This window comes from Lepidochelys kempii, chromosome 15 (assembly GCF_965140285.1).
Source record: "Lepidochelys kempii isolate rLepKem1 chromosome 15, rLepKem1.hap1, whole genome shotgun sequence".
NCBI classification, from domain to species: Eukaryota; Metazoa; Chordata; order Testudines; family Cheloniidae; genus Lepidochelys; species Lepidochelys kempii.
The window spans coordinates 2,016,760-2,033,011 of record NC_136394.1 but is presented as its reverse complement, the minus strand read 5'-3'; the positions used below and the strand labels follow the sequence as shown (position 1 = coordinate 2,033,011).

The following is a 16,252-nucleotide window of genomic DNA, read 5'->3' as shown; positions in this document are numbered from 1 at the left end:
AAGTCTGTAGCCACTACTCTTGCTACACCTAAAATTCCTAGGAGCATAGGTTTGCCAGCCACCTTTGGGAGTTTGCTCTACTAGTGCTAGCTTGTGAGTAGACTTGGCAGAATTCAACATCAATTTTTTTCAGTAATTTCAACCAATATTGCTTCTCAGCCTGCTGGCTAAAATCAAGTGTAAACATTTTGATGGATAATATCAACATTTTGGACTATAAGGTGGATAGAAAGCTGGCTAGATTGTCGGGCTCAACGGGTAGTGATCAATGGCTCCATGTCTAGTTGGCAGCTGGTATCTAGTGGAGTGCCCCAAGGGTCAGTCCTGGGGCCGGTTTTGTTCAATATCTTCATAAATGATCTGGAGGATGGTGTGGATTGCACCCTCAGCAAGTTTGCAGATGACACTAAACTGGGAGGAGAGATAGATACGCTGGAGGGTAGGGATAGGATACAGAGGGACCTAGACAAATTGGAGGATTGGGCCAAAAGAAATCTGAGGTTCAACAAGGACAAGTGCAGAGTCCTGCACTTAGGACAGAAGAATTCCATGCACCACTACAGACTAGGGACTGACTGGCTCGGCAGCAGTTGTGCAGAAAAGGACCTAGGGGTTACAGTGGACGAGAAGTTGGATATGACTCAACAGTGTGCCCTTGTTGCCAAAAAGGGCAATGGCATTTTGGGATGTATAAGTAGGGGCATTGCCAGCAGATCGAGGGACGTAACTGTTCCCCTCTATTTGACATTGGTGAGGCCTCCTCTGGAGTATTGTGTCCAGTTCTGGGCCCCACACTATAAGAAGGATGTGGAAAAATTGGAAAACGTTCAGCAGAGGGCAACAAAAATGATTAGGGGACTGGAACACATGACTTGTGAGGAGAGGCTGAGGGAACTGGGATTGTTTAGTCTGCAGAAGAGAAGAATGAGGGGGGATTTGATAGCTGCTTTCAACTACCTGAAAGGTGGTGCCAAAGAGGATGGATCTAGACTATTCTCAGTGATAGCAGATGACAGGACAAGGAGTAATGGTCTCAAGTTGCAGTGGGGGAGGTTTAGGTTGGATATTGGGGAAACACTTTTTCACTAGGAGGGTGGTGAAACACTGGAATGTGTTACCTAGGGAGGTGGTGGAATCTCCTTCCTTACAAAGAAAAGGAGTACTTGTGGCACCTTAGAGACTAACCAATTTATTTGAGCATAAGCTTTCGTGAGCTACAGATGAAGTGAGCTCACGAAAGCTTATGCTCAAATAAATTAGTTAGTCTCTAAAGTGCTACAAGTACTCCTTTTCTTTTTGCGACTACAGACTAACATGGCTGCTACTCTGGAACCTCTCCTTCCTTAGAAGTTTTTAACGTCAGACTTGACAAAGACCTGGCTGGGATGATTTAATTGGGGATTGGCCCTGCTTTGAGAAGGGGGTTGGACTAGATGACCTCCTGAGGTCCCTTCCAACCCTGATATTCTATGATTTATTTATAAGAATTTATTTTTAAATTTTGTCTATTTATGTTTTCTTGGTTGTGCAAAATTATGGATTTTAAGCATATTTTTCAATTTTTGATCCATCAAAATTTTTACAGTTCCAGGAAATTCTGGATGGGGCAGCTGAGACAATAACATTCTGAATTTCACCATCTCTTGCCATTAAATAATTTAATGCTCTGACAGTTCAAGGATAAATTGTCAATATCACATGTCAAAATAGACAAAGTATCCTTCATTCAAGCTCTAAGTTCTAAGGCAGCATTTTTCTTTTGCCTATCTGCCAGTTTTGATTATTACTGATGGGGATGTTTTTGCATGGGTTTGTGTGTACACGGTGAAATTGACGTTTACCAATTAAAAAATCAAATCCTTCCAAGGCTACGTTTAAACCATGTTTTCACTTTGCCATGCAACATCATAGTATCTTGCATAGCTGTCGTCCTGGTGTGATGCAGATGTGACAATGACACATAGGATAGCACGATCAGCCTGCTGTGGTGGGTGCAAACATGACCATGCACAGATCTGTGAGGCCTGCCATGCCATGGGCAGTTGTGATGGAACTAGGGATGCATGCACCCCCAAGTTGAAGTAGTAATAACAAACACCAAATACATGGTTTCCATCATCAACACCCCTGTGATGTTGCATAATGCTTTATGGAAATATGTTTATGAATGTATATATGACATAACTGGAATATGTTTTTACGCTACATATGCCATGTAACATCTCTGTAAAGATTATGATCTACTGAATCTTTTTACCAGCAGGAGAGTGGTGTGGGGGAGGTATTTTTTCATGCTTTGTGTGTATAAAAAGATCTTCTACACTTTCCACAGTATGCGTCCGATGAAGTGAACTGTAGCTCACGGAAGCTTATGCTCAAATAAATGGGTTAGTCTCTAAGGTGCCACAAGTACTCCTTTTCTATTTATCCTATTTGTATGCATGTATCACTTTTTTTAATTGAAAGTTATGAAAATTGGCTATGTACTTGTTTAAGTAGCCTCAGTGAAGCAGTTGGTCAGCTTCCTGAGAAGACTATTCTCAGTAAGTGCCCAATCAAAAAACACTTAAGCCAACAATGAACTTGGAGATGCCAATCCACATCTGAGCTTTCCCAGAAATGTTGCCTGGTTGGTAAGGAACTCAGTCATGCATGGACATGTGACTTGCCCATGTGACTCCAAAACTCCATCTTTGAGCTGAATTCTGGATAGGAGAGAGGAGGGGGTCTCACCCACAAGAGAGACTATCTAAGCCCCTTTGAGACCCCTCCATTTTGTCTTCAGGTGGCTCAAGAGAGAGCCTCCCAACCCCCAAAGTTTACCTGAAAGATTGGATCAAAGGACAGTAATCACAGGCGTGGGAGTGATTGCTGGACCCAGACTAGAAGAAGTCTAGTCTGTAAAAGAAGCTTACTGGAGCATCTGAGGGTGAAATTTCATCTGTAATCACTTCTACTGTTTTCCGAGTAACAGCCGTGTTAGTCTGTAGTCGCAAAAAGAACAGGAGGACTTATGCCACCTTAGAGACTAACCAATTTATTTGAGCATGAGCTTTCGTGAGCTGCAGCTCACTTCATCGGATGCATGCCGTGGAAAATGCAGAAGACATTATATACGTTCTATATTCTAGAACATCTTGGTGTTATAATATATAACATCAGTTAAGCCTGCAGCCCGTGGGGGCCGTGGGTCAGACCTGGGTCGGGGTCTGCAGCAGGCTCGCGGGTCTGGCTCAGACGGGCAAGGTTCTGGAGTCCCAGGCTAGCAGGGAAGGGGGTTAGAAGTCGTCTCCGCACATGGGGGAGCAGGTCCCCAGGGGTTTCCTGTGATCCGACCCCTCCCCCCCCCAGGACAGTTGTTCCCGCCCCCCTGCCCCGCCCACGTGGCGCTGCGGCGACGTGTCCTGCCGGTTCACTGTCACGGACGGCACCGCAGGGCTGAGCAGGGTTAGGGCCACCACTAGGGGGAGCCAGAGCCCGTGCTTCGCCTTCCCGCCAGGGGCCTGCCGCGGTCTCTCAATCAATCCTGCTGGGAAGGCGGGACCCTAGGGGAACCAAGGGCTAGCGCAGGGCAGCGCCAACAGCCAGTCAAAGTCTAGATAGCTCCGCCGTCGAGGAGGGCGGAAGGTCCTATTGGCTGCGATGCCCCTCCAGGAGGCGGGAGGAAGGGCTCTGTCCCGCTGCTGGCCAATGGCGGAGAGCGGTGGGGTTAGGGTGTGCCCGCTGAGGCGAGCGGCGCTGTGTGAGGCAGGGAGCGCGGGTTGCTGCCCGGCTCGGCTTCTCGCCGCCCCCGCCCGGGCCTGATCCCGATCCCGATCCCGCAGCGGCCGCCGGAGCTGGGAGGCCGCCTGCGCCGCGCGCCGGGGCCCCGACTTCCCCAGGCCCGGTCCCCTTCCGCCCCCCCGTCCCGGGCCCGGTCCCCTTCCGCCGGCCGCCCAGCTCTCGGGGCAGCCGCGCTGGGGTGAGCTGAGGCCCGGAGTCAGGCTTATGCTACGCCCCTGCCCCCGCTCGCCTCGCGCTGCCCCCCGCTGCCGGCCGGGGGGGCTGGCGGACCTGCTCGGGCCTTGGGTTGCGGCCGGCCCCGGCTCGGCCCCCCGGCTGGCCCGCTGAGCCTGCCGTAGGGGCCTGGGGCTGCTGGGCAGCGGGGGGGGTCCTGCCCTGGGGGCCGAACTCCCCAGCGCCTCGCCATGGCCGGCGCCATCGCCTCTCGGATGAGCTTCAGCTCCCTGAAGAGGAAACAGCCCAAAACCTTCACCGTGCGGATTGTGACCATGGACGCCGAGATGGAGTTCAGCTGCGAGGTACCCGCCCGCCGCGAGCCGGGGGCAGCGGGGTTTACGCCGCGCCTCCCGCCCCGGTCCCCGCCCGCCGCCAGCGGGATCCCTGGGCCGGCGCCGGGAGCCCGCTGCTGGGGTGGAGCGTGGCCGCGGCTGGGCAGCGCACGGCCCCCCCGTGCCACGCGGTGGTTTGGGGCAGGCCCTGGAGATGAACGCCGTGACCACTTGACTGCAGGGGGCATGGAGGGAGGCGAAACGTAGCTACCCAAGGTGGAGTTTGATCAGGATGCCGGGCTAGCACACCCCTGTGAAAAGCTGTGTGTGAACTTTATTGAACAGAAAGGGGCTTGATATCATCTAAAGCATAGTACTTCCAGCACCACAAACGGCCAGTTGCCTCCTGTTGGGGCTCAGGCTCATTGGTAAATCACAGAAGAGTGCTCCCCACTGAATCCACTTTCTGGTGCCCTCCCCCCCCCCCGATTTTCCTGTCTACCAGTGGTGGGGAGCTGCTAGCTAAATACAGATCCTCCAGAGTTTCTCTGGAGAGATGAAGGTGTTTGTAGCCAAAGATGGAACATGCAGGGTTTCAATTTGAATGTCCTTGGATCTACTCACGGCCACCTGCATCTGTTTTGTTTAGGAAGCCCTGTTCCTAAATGGTGCTGTTTTTCATTTGCCTGCATTGTACAGGCACTGGAAGACTACAGGGAGGCCCTCTAGGAATCCATTGTTAATCTAGCATCGAAGTGTAATGTCTTACGCAAAAGATGTGTTGGGATAGAAACTGTATGCATATAAGTATCAGAGGGGTAGCCTTGTTAGTCTGGATCTGTAAAAGCACTTGTGTCTCAGTGCAGGAGGTTCCTTGGTGCTGTGCTGTGATATAACAGAGGGGATGCAGTCATGTCTCAGTGCCCGCGGTTCTGGGTGCTGTGATATAGCTGAGGGGATGCAGTCGTGTCTTGTGGGAGGTTCCAGGGTCCTGCACTATAATATAGAAGAGGGGAAGTCATGTCTTTGCACAGAAGGTTCCTCGATGCAATTCTCTTGTGAGTCCCAACCGCTACTGGAATATGGTACAACACATCCTTGAGCAAAGGAATTGGGGGTGGGGTCAAAAATAATTCCTCTGATTATATTGCAGAACAACAGTCGGCTCTGGGTCGCCCCCTATTATGCTGTTAAATTAGGTACTTTATTCTCCTCTAGCCCCTAAAGAAGAATAGCTTGCAGGTACTCTGTGTAGAATAGGTAAGCAGAAAGCGGTGAACAAATAACTCTTTCATTTACATGAGGTTTTTGGATGACTTGAAATATCTTTTGGGGACTCTAAAGGACAAACTTTGAATGAGTGCTCTAGTATCCATATGCATTTGGCCTTTCATCCCCTTCATTATCACCCCAGCAACATCACTACTTTAGCCTGCTCCAGAAGTGTTTTCTTTGATATGAAAATGCAAATGATTATCTGCTTTGATCTTACTAGCTAGCAGACAGCAAATTCCAGAGATCACATTTTGCAAAGCCCATAGCAGACCTAGTGATTTGCCATTGTAAGTTGGCACTACAGCTGTGTGGTGCTAGCAGTCTGCATGATGCAGTTCCAAACAGAAGCAGGATGAAGTATCCAAGGGGGTGCGGGGAGGGCAGTAATAGAGACCAACCATAGGCTGTGACCTTTCTTGAGTGTCTTCACAACATGATGGGGCCCTGATCCTGAGTCAGGCCTGTGGGCATTAGTGCAGTATAAATAACCTGTTCCTAGGCAAAACATGTCACTAAACTGGAGTCCTAAGAATGTACAGTATCCAGGCACTTGCTATCTGGAGAATGATGCAAACAATGTGAGGGAGGATTTGGAGGGGTCCATCAGATTATTCCAGAGGCATTGCTCTGATGAGAAGTCTCCACCTGCAACTACTGGAAGGGGTGGCTGCTGAGATTCCTGGCAGGTGGTTGTCTCCAGACTTGGTTTGGGCCTCCATCTGTTTTATTAGTTGACCGCTAGAAGGTGTATAATTACACTTGAAGGCAGCAGTTCTGCGGAAAAGGACCTAGGGGTGACAGTGGACGAGAAGTTGGATATGAGTCAGCAGTGTGCCCTTGTTGCCAAGAAGGCCAATGGCATTTTGGGATGTATAAGTAGGGGCATAGCGAGCAGATCGAGGGACGTGATCGTTCCCCTCTATTCGACATTGGTGAGGCCTCATCTGGAGTACTGTGTCCAGTTTTGGGCCCCACACTTCAAGAAGGATGTGGATAAATTGGAGAGAGTCCAGCGAAGGGCAACAAAAATGATTAGGGGACTGGAACACATGAGTTATGAGGAGAGGCTGAGGGAGCTGGGATTGTTTAGCCTGCAGAAGAGAAGAATGAGGGGGGATTTGATAGCTGCTTTCAACTACCTGAAAGGGGGTTCCAAAGAGGATGGCTCTAGACTGTTCTCAATGGTAGCAGATGACAGAACGAGGAGTAATGGTCTCAAGTTGCAGTGGGGGAGGTTTAGATTGGATATTAGGAAAAACTTTTTCACTAAGAGGGTGGTGAAACACTGGAATGCGTTACCTAGGGAGGTGGTAGAATCTCCTTCCTTAGAGGTTTTTAAGGTCAGGCTTGACAAAGCCCTGGCTGGGATGATTTAACTGGGAATTGGTCCTGCTTTGAGCAGGGGGTTGGACTAGATGACCTTCTGGGGTCCCTTCCAACCCTGATATTCTATGATTCTATGATTCCTCATCATACTCACGTCAGGTTGTTGCTGTGTACTGGGGCCACTCTGCTGCTCGCTCTCCCTAGGTACTCCTAGCACACTGTCTCTAGTTTGAGTGCTTTTCTTATTCTTCGAGGCAATTATAATTAAGGCTATGATTTAGTCATGGAATCTGTGACTTCCAGCAACCTCCATGACTTCAGCCTGCGATGGTTGGGAGCTGCAGGGTCCCCCGCTGCCCCCAGAGCTCCAAGCTGCCACAGGCAGGAGGGTACCCCACAACTCCTGGCTGCCATGGGGTACCCCTGAACCCCCGAGCTCCCAGTTGGTGGTGGGGAACCCTGAGCTCCTGGCTGCCATGGGCCCTCGGAGCTGCAGACGGCAGAGGTATCCCACAGACCCCAGTTGCTGCAGGCTGTGCAGCTGCCTGCTTCAGGTGGTATGGGGACCCACAGATCCCTATTTTTTCATGGATCGTTTTAGTAAAAGTCGTGGACAGGTCATGGCTTCTGTGAATTTTTCCTTTTTGTCCATGACTTTTACTAAAAATATCTGTGACAAAATCTTAGCCTTAATTATAATATACTGCCTTGGGGGACACTATCTGCGATCCTCCTCAGTCTGAGCCATTGAGAGAGGAAAGACACTGCTTAAAAACTCTCTTGTTTTTTTTTTGTTTTTTTTTAAACCCCATCTCCTGTTTAACTCAAATATTGATAAACAGTAAGAAAGAAAAAAATTGTTAAAAATTCAACTCTTCTCCTCCTTCAGTTAAGGTCTGAGAAAGCTTTGTGTGTTCTCTGGTCCTCCACGAAGACCTTCAGAAAAGGGAAGAGAAGACTTGAGATTACTTATTTCTAAGAAATAGTAGCTCCCCTAGTTAAAAAAGGCCACTTTTCAGGCCTTTATGCCCACCCTGAACAGAGAGGGTATAAACCCATTTTTTCCCCCTATTTGTGAGTCACCTTTAAGAATAAGGAAAGTTAATATCCAACACCCGTGCCTTGGCCTAATTTAACTACAAACAATTGAATGGTTTCTCTCCATATGTTCTTAAATAAATATATCATGTTTCAGCTAAGATCAAGCATGGAAAACTTGAGCCCCAAACGAGAGTTTTTCAGTAAGGGGGGACAAAAAGAGGTGGTTTTTTTTGTGGTTGTTTTTTTTTTTGTGGTTGTTTTTTTTTTGTTTGTTTCAGAACAGTCTTTTAATAGGCTTCATAAATCCAGAGAATTGAATGCAGGAATTCCTTCACCACTTCAAATACAATACCAATGGAATGGGTTACCTAGAGAGGTGGTGGAATCTCCATCCTTAGAGGTTTTTAAGGCTTGGCTTGACAAAGCCTTGGCTGGGATGATTTAGTTGGTGTTGGTCCTGCTTTGAGCAGGGGATTGGACTAGATGACCTCCTGAGGTCTTTTCAAACCCTAATATTTTATGATTCACATTTCTTGCAGTGAAAAAAGGACAATATAAACAAACATTTTCAAGAACCTATGGTGGAAAGTTTTAGCAAGTCTTAGTTCTGAGGGTTGTTACATTATACAGTGAAAATACCTTTTTTCTGAAGATTGAATTTACGAGTCACTTGTGTCTCTTTAGATATACCAAAGGCTGCCACGCATTTCGCCCCTCCCTTGCTATACACTAAAGGAACAGAACTTTGTAACTCGTTTATTGTGCACTTGCTACTGAGCAACCAGTGAATTGGCTTTTGTAGAGCTTGAGTTATACTGGCTGGTGTAGTTTAAATCTAACACATCTAACAGCTCCTAGAATGACTGATCAAATGCTGCCTGTGACAATGATAAACAAAGCCTTCAAATCTTGTATGGCTTATTGGGCCTCTCTACTAGCTGAAAATTGTTCAAGAAGATGTGTAGGCTAAAGGGATTTTATTACGGCTTTCTCTTCCTTTTCCATCTGTTGTTTCTTCAGTATTTCCATTTTCTAGCTCATAATAGTTCATAAACACTGTTTTTTCTTTGTGGTTGATATTTAACCCTCATGAGCCTAACTCATTATATTGCTGTGTTTTCTAATGATCCGGTGGACTTCTAAATTGGGCATGGGATAATAGGAAGCTGACGTTACCCTCCATTTAAAAAACCGCAACCTTTTTACAAGTAGTTTAAAAAAAGAGTCATGGGTCTGCTGTAACTCGGTTGACTCCAACGCAATTATGCCAGGGTGAGTTTGGCCTTGTATGTTTTTATCATTTGTAAAATGTCATTTAATGGCCCTGGAGAATGAAATCCACAATCCCCAGAAGAGGTAGAGCTAATAGACCATAGCAATGCAAACTTTCCTCAACAGTATTTCTCAAACTTGCTTTGGAGGACACCTCTTTCCCCTCCGGGACAAAGAGGGAGTTGTCTTCTTGTCTCCCTGTAAAAATGTCAGTTAATAACCTATGTAGTGGCTTTCTATAGTGTGAAAACTTGTCACTTCCTATAGGCTGTGGATGATGATAACAATGTGGGTTGGATTTGAACTGGCAAGTCTTGCATCTTCAAATGACTCCTCAGGGACGCTTCTGCTAAAGAAGCCCTATTTTTATCATTGCAGATAAACTTCCACAGCCTCTCCTGAAACCACACAAAGAAACTGACAAGAATTGTCAGTGCTGTTATAAAAGCAGGACCTGCGGGAACTCGGCTGCAATCCTTTGCTGCTGTTGTTGGGGAGCCCTATCTTTGTGGGGAAGGAACAAGTGAAGGGAGCTGACTTGTGGCCTGGTGGCACAAGAGCTTGCGTTCCACCATCATCCCTTGTCTTCCAGGCTAGAAGCAATGTTGGAGGGATTATGTTTAGCTGCAGGGGATTTGATAACTACCCACCAGCCAAAAGCAGTCTGCTGCAATTTGAGTCTTTGATGTGGATCCTGGAATGAACCCTGAAAAGATTGTTGGGACATGGGGTGAAAGAATGATATGCAGCTACTAACTGCCACATGGTTGTCCTGGAAACCCATCCACATGCAGAGCTGTAATGAAGAGTCTGTCTTCGGGTTGGAAGGATGGTCACACCCCAAAGCAGCAAGACTTTGTGGTGAGGGAATGAAACTGCCAGTGCAGTGGCTTCCTAGAGATTTGTTCTCATGGGAGAAATGTAGGGTGCAGATTTATTCTTACTCTTCCCATTCACTTGTCCCATTCACTTGCTTACATGCTTTGTATTGTTTCTGGGAAATGAACTTCAACAAACTTAACTCTTATTTTAAAAGGTCTTTTTTGTGGGAATAATATATTTCTTTGCTTTTCTCTAGCGCATTTAATCCAAAAATCTCAAAGCCTTTAAATGTAAATGAATTAAGTGCCTCTGACCCCTGTGGGTGTGACATTCCCCAAGGTACAATCTGTACTGTTGACCGTTGGTGTCCCCTTAAGTCTCTAGCCTGGGGTGCCTTTTACACTGCTTTGTTGTCAGAACAGCCACTCCTGACTTACTTCCACAGCCTTCAGCGTGCAAATTCACTCCCAGCAAAATACATGAGCGTGCTGAGGAATCACTAATGATTTACATACAGGGTGGCACCTGCAGATTCTTACTCCCAACCTTGTCAACCAGAAATGTGTGTCTTGTGCTGCTCAGTACCTTTCTGAACAGTACAAGCTCATAGAATTTGAGCCCATCACTTCATCAAAGGAAAATGATATATGCACCAATAATATATGCAAATAGCGTTTCCCACATACTCTAATCCAAACATACTGGATAAAATAAAACAATAAGATAAGTTTATTAACTACAGGGAGATGGATTTTAAGAGATTACAAGTGATGATGCATAAAAGTCAGGATTGGTTACAAAAGAAATAAGAGTAATATGCAAGCTAATATTTAACAAGCTAAATGAACTTAAAAGCAAAGGTTTGTCTTGCTATACACTGTAGTAAATTTTACAGGCTGGGTCTCCTTCCAGCCTGGGACCACTTCTCCTTACTTCAGTTTTTTCAGAGTAGTTAATAATATGAGCAGAGAGAAGGGAGGAGGAGATGTGAAGTCCTCTCCCTTTATAACTTAATTTCTTGTGCTAGAAACATCCTTGCTGAGTCATGGTGATGCAGGTCATGCAGGACATGAAGTTTGAATGGTCCCTATTGCTGAAGAATGGCTGCTTAAGCCGTGACAGCTCTGGGATGCTAACGTGTCTTTGTCTCTGAACACTTGTTTGAGCCTGCTTTTCTTAAACTTGGAGCATGTTACAGCAATGATACGAAGTAGAATCTTGTAACTCCACATACAATGTTGATGCATGTATTTTACCAGAGCAATAATGTTCAGCAGATTGACTTTTCAAATGATACCTCACAGGGCATACTTTTTATAATTTTTTGTATAAGGCTCTCTCATGGGCTCCTCCTCTCATTTTATACTAAACCTCATAGAGCACTAGTTTTGGTTTCTTTAAATAAATTCTGTTTTAAATCTGCCCCATAGCAATTCCCAGATGTATATTTTCGGAGATTAAACCTCCTCTAAATGAAACCCAAATCTGTAATAATTCCTAGAAATGGAAGCTTAATGTCTTTTACACTATAAAACTTAATAAATACAGTTGGGGTTTTATTTTAAAGCTTTTAATTTGTTTAGGGAAATATTAAAGGCACAAACCCACCCTCTCTCCCTGCTTTCTACTTTCATTATGGCCATTGAAGTGTGAAGTTTAATTAATCAGCAGCATATTAAGGATGGAGACCTAGGGCTGGTTTACACTAGAAAATCAGATCAACCCAGTGTTAGAGAGCTTATTCCTTCACTCTCCCACTTCCCTGGTCCTTCTCGCATGAACAGAGAGCAACAATACCCGAAGTCCGAAGATGCAAACAATTCAATGTTTATTGGGGTGAACTTCCAGCAAGCTTAAATACAAGTTCCTTTTTCCTTATTTTTGAATCCCAATTTACTTCCTGTTTGCCCCTAATTTATATAGTAATAATCTTAGCTATACCTTAACCAATCATTCTACTAAAAAGAAAAGGAGTACTTGTGGCACCTTAGAGACTAACAAGTATTCCTTTTCTTTTTGCGAATACAGACTAACACGGCTGTTACTCTGAAACCAATCATTCTACTGAAATTTAACTAACCAATCCTAACATATTGTAACATGATTAGCTAACCAATTATATCCCACCACCTTAATTAGATTACACCCAGCAAAATTAATTATACAGCAGACAGAAACAATCACAGAACCAGACAGAGATTATATAGACAAACAATAGCAAAGTGGGAACTATAATGACAAAACAATACAGAAGTGAGGCTTTCACATCCCAGCTATTGATAAGTGAGTTCTTGCCAGACAGGATGCTATCAAACTAAGTTTCCTTTTACATCTTCTAGGCACTTCCCTTTCTCTGGAGGTGATAGGAATACAATCCTGTCCTGATAGTGCCTGACCGCCCAATAGCACCTTATTTCAATGTGACTAGTTTGGAATGTGAGGATGTGACTGTTCGCTTCCTAGCTTATGGCTGCCTCTGCTGCTTAGCCAAAGGCCTTAGCCTAAGAACAGGGCCTCAAACTGTCACAGTAAGAGAAGGCCCTTACACCAGCAGACAGTGATTTTGATTCTTTCTTTTATACCTCTAACTAGCCAAGTAATAAGAGTACCCCTAAATTCTTAAAGTACAGGCCTTTACAGACAGGCCTGAATATCTATATCCTAACACCCAGCTATGTCGCTCAGGGTGTGAAAAATCTGCACCCTGAGTTTGTAGTTAAGCCAGCTTAAACCCCCTTGTAGAGAGCACTAGGTTGATGGAAGCGTTCTTCTGTCGACCTAGCTATTGCCTCTCGGGGAGGTGGATTTACTATAGTGATGGGAGAACCCCTCCTGTCGCTGTAGTAAGTGTCTACACTGAAGTGCTACCGCAGTGCAGCTGCAGTGGTTTAAATGTGGACATACCCTACTTGCATATCTTGTAATATCACTGCATTATGGAAAAGCTGGGTTTGCCCCACCTCCCTGAGAACTAGACCACAGATGTTTTATAATACAGCCAGCAGGCTTTGTAGGGGTAACCTGCTTGGAGATCAACATAGTCCTTCTTTCAGCAAGATTGTCTTATTTAAATGTTCCAGTACAGTTAGCACTTTGTCGTGATTAAGGTTAAGATTTTGTCACGGTTATTTTTAGTAAAAGTTACGGACAGGTTGCAGGTCTGTGACTTTTACTAAAAATAATGGGGAAGGGGCTGACGGGGAGAGGGCTGAAGCCTGAGCCTCGCGGAGTGGGGTAGAGAGTTCAAGCTCTGCTGTGGGAGAAGGGAGTCTCCCTTCTGCAGCAGCTGACTGCTCCGGCACCGGTGCTGCAACCCCAATGGCTCAGAGCTCTGGGGTTCCCCTGCTGTCCTCAGTAGCTGAGCACTCTGGCTCCCCCCACCGCCCATGGTGGCTCAGAGCTCCAGGGTCCTCACTGGCTGATACCTCCAGCCCCGCTACCATGGGGCTGAAGTGGGAAATGTCACAGAGGTCTCTGAAAGTCACGGAATCCATCACATCCATGACATCTTATCCTTAAAAGTCATGATGTAAGATGTTAAAGTAATCTAGCAAAGGTAATGCGGTTCTGTCAGTAGGTGAGACTCCCAGATGAGATACTGTAATATCCCTGATTTCTGCTGCTGTATCTGAACTCCTGTCCCTGCATGCCATTGTGAGATGATCAAATTCATTTAGGAAGGAAATTGCATCTTTCCATGCTTTTTGGGGGGTGTTCTTTCTCCCCATGAATTAAGGACAGCTTGGTCTCCTGATCCCCTCTGATTTTGTCGCTGGCCTGGGACCCAATTTGTTTTGCTCTTCACTTGTGTGTCTCCTTCCCTGTCCCACTCTCTCCTTTTCTCTGCAGAGTTATCTATTTGTGTCACTACTTCCACATCTGTCCTTCCAGTAGGGTGGGCTCTCCATTCAACCATTTCTGTAAGGCCTGGGATCTTGGACCCAAAACTCTTCTTCGCTTCTTATTCTGTGGAGATTTAGCTGCTGCCTCAGCTGGTTCTCTTAATAGAATCATCGAATCATAGAATATCAGGGTTGGAAGGGACCTCAGGAGGTCATCTAGTCCAACTCCCTGCTCAAAGCAGGACCAATCCCCAACTAAATCATCCCAGTCAGGGCTTTGACAGCAGGAGCTTTATGGGTCTTGTATTAAAAGTGAACTGAAAAGCTTTGCAACCAATACAGAGAAATAATTTAAGCTCCCAAACCAACAAGATACAAGTTTAGACTAAACATATTTGTCAGTCTAAACTTGCATCTTGTTGCTGGTCTGGGGCTTAAACTAATTCTTTATTGCTTGGAAAGCTGTTCAGTTGACTTTTAAATAGACAGGGCCCAATGCTGGCACTGTATGGTATAGTATTTGTCATAAGATTCCTTAGCAGGATGTTAAGAGCTACTTAGCTGAGCCATGACACCTATGTTTCAACCCAGGAGTAAACCAGGGTTCTCTTTCTGGCAATCTGTAGGGCCAAATTGACTTCATGGGTGTTGCACAGGAAGGGATGAGGGTGTAAATCAGGGCAGAATTTGGTTCTTAGTGCTAAAAAGTGATGGCAGATGAGTAAATGGGAGATGAGTGAAATTCCCCTTCCTTTGCACAATACTCAAACAAAGTTGTGTACATCCCTCCCCACATGTAGATAAACACCAAATGACAGCAATTTGACAATGGTGTACCAGTACTGTAGTGACAACGAACTCTCTAATGCAGCTGACCTTCAACAAATGGCTGGCAAGTTAACAGCTCGGGGAAAAACGTGTGGTTGTCAGCAGCAGTAAATGTTCTCTTTAAAAAGTAGGAGAGGAAAAACACCAAACCCTTCCCTGACTGCAAAGTGAATTTCAGTGAAGTAGCTGAAATGCCACCTGCCAAATCAGGGTGTGATTGCCCAGTGCTCTTAGGGTATTCGGAGACTGTCTGGGAGGTGGGTGCGATTTGGAAACTGCTGATTTTTTTTTTTTTTAAAAAATACAGGAAATGCAGAGGAGAGGCTCCTGTTTTCATTTGAACTTTCTGGTGATACAATGAGGAGATGTGCACACAAAAAAAGAACATAATGCCCATTGAATTCTAGCAGGTTGTGTGATTTGGGAATTAGTTTATCAGATTTCAGAGTAACAGCTGTGTTAGTCTGTATTCGCAAAAAGAAAAGGAGTACTTGTGGCACCTTAGAGACTAACCAATTTATTTGAGCATAAGCTTTCGTGAGCTACAGCACAAAAGCTTATGCTCAAATAAATTGGTTAGTTTATCAGAGACATCTGCCTTGCCTGTGGTATAATTCAGCTCTGCTTCTCCCTTCTTAGAATACTTACAAGTCATTCACATGAGACATTCTGTGGTTTATGTGCCTTCCTTTGTACTGTCCCCTATGAACGGACGGCCCTCTCTGATCCTGTGTGCCCCGTAACCGTCTTCTCCTCCCAATTTTTTCCTCCAAATCCTATCTTTTCTCCCACAGTCCTCGAATTCCTTATAAACCATGACAGTTTCTCTGGATCTGACAGACTGTCTTTATTTTTAAGATAGACATTCTTTTTTGAGTTAGAAATTCATCTATCTGATTTTGTGTGTGTATTTTTAATACTATATAATGCTCTTGTTTTGCTTGCAGTGGCATCCTACAGGCAGCAGCTGCAGCCTAGGAGATTCAGGGGAGGTCTACGCTACAGCTGGGATCGATGCTCTGAGATCGATCCACTGGCAGTCGATTTAGCAGGTCTAGTGAAGACCCGCCAAATCGACAGCAGATCGCTCTCCTGTCGACCCCTGTACTCTACCCCCGACGAGAGAGTTTCTCCCGTTGACCCCCTGCTGTGTAGACCCTGCAGTAACTTGGCCTAAGGTATGTAGCTGGAGTTGCGTAGTGTAGGTTGACTTACCATGGTAGTGTAGACATAGCCTCGGTCTGAGCAATGTGGACAAGGAAACGATTTTACTGATGGCTTATCTTGCTTCCAGAAAGCACTGCACCACAACTAACCAACAGCATTCCTCCAACAGCTGTCTATCCTATTATTATTTGTATTATTGTAGTGCCTAGGATTTCCAGGTGTGGGCCAGGCCCCCATTGTGCTAGGCGCTGTACAGACACAGAGCAAAAAGACTGTCCCTGCCCCAAAGAGCTTACAATCAAAGGATAAGACAAGGCATACCAGATGTCTTAGTAATCTAAGTTCTGTTACACAGTGTGTAACAATGTCTGATTGTTTCTTTGTGCTCCCCAGTCTGTCTGTCTGTAT

At 45.7% G+C, this 16,252-nt stretch overlaps 1 protein-coding gene across 8 annotated transcripts in view; it reads left to right on the top strand.

Annotated features, from left to right (window-relative positions):
• Positions 1-3,714: 3,714 nt before the first annotated feature.
• NF2 (NF2, moesin-ezrin-radixin like (MERLIN) tumor suppressor) overlaps positions 3,715-16,252 on the top strand; it is a 95,424-nt gene continuing 82,886 nt past the window's right edge. For 5 of the 8 annotated variants that reach the window (XM_073313224.2, XM_073313223.2, XM_073313228.2 and 2 more), the window contains exon 1: positions 3,716-4,301. In XM_073313224.2, coding sequence (XP_073169325.1) covers positions 4,188-4,301 — 114 coding nt within the window. In that variant the 5' untranslated portion in view covers positions 3,716-4,187. Of the gene's footprint in view, positions 4,302-16,252 lie in introns of all 8 variants that reach the window. The other 3 variants (XM_073313220.2, XM_073313221.2, XM_073313225.2) reach the window with 2 other exon arrangements.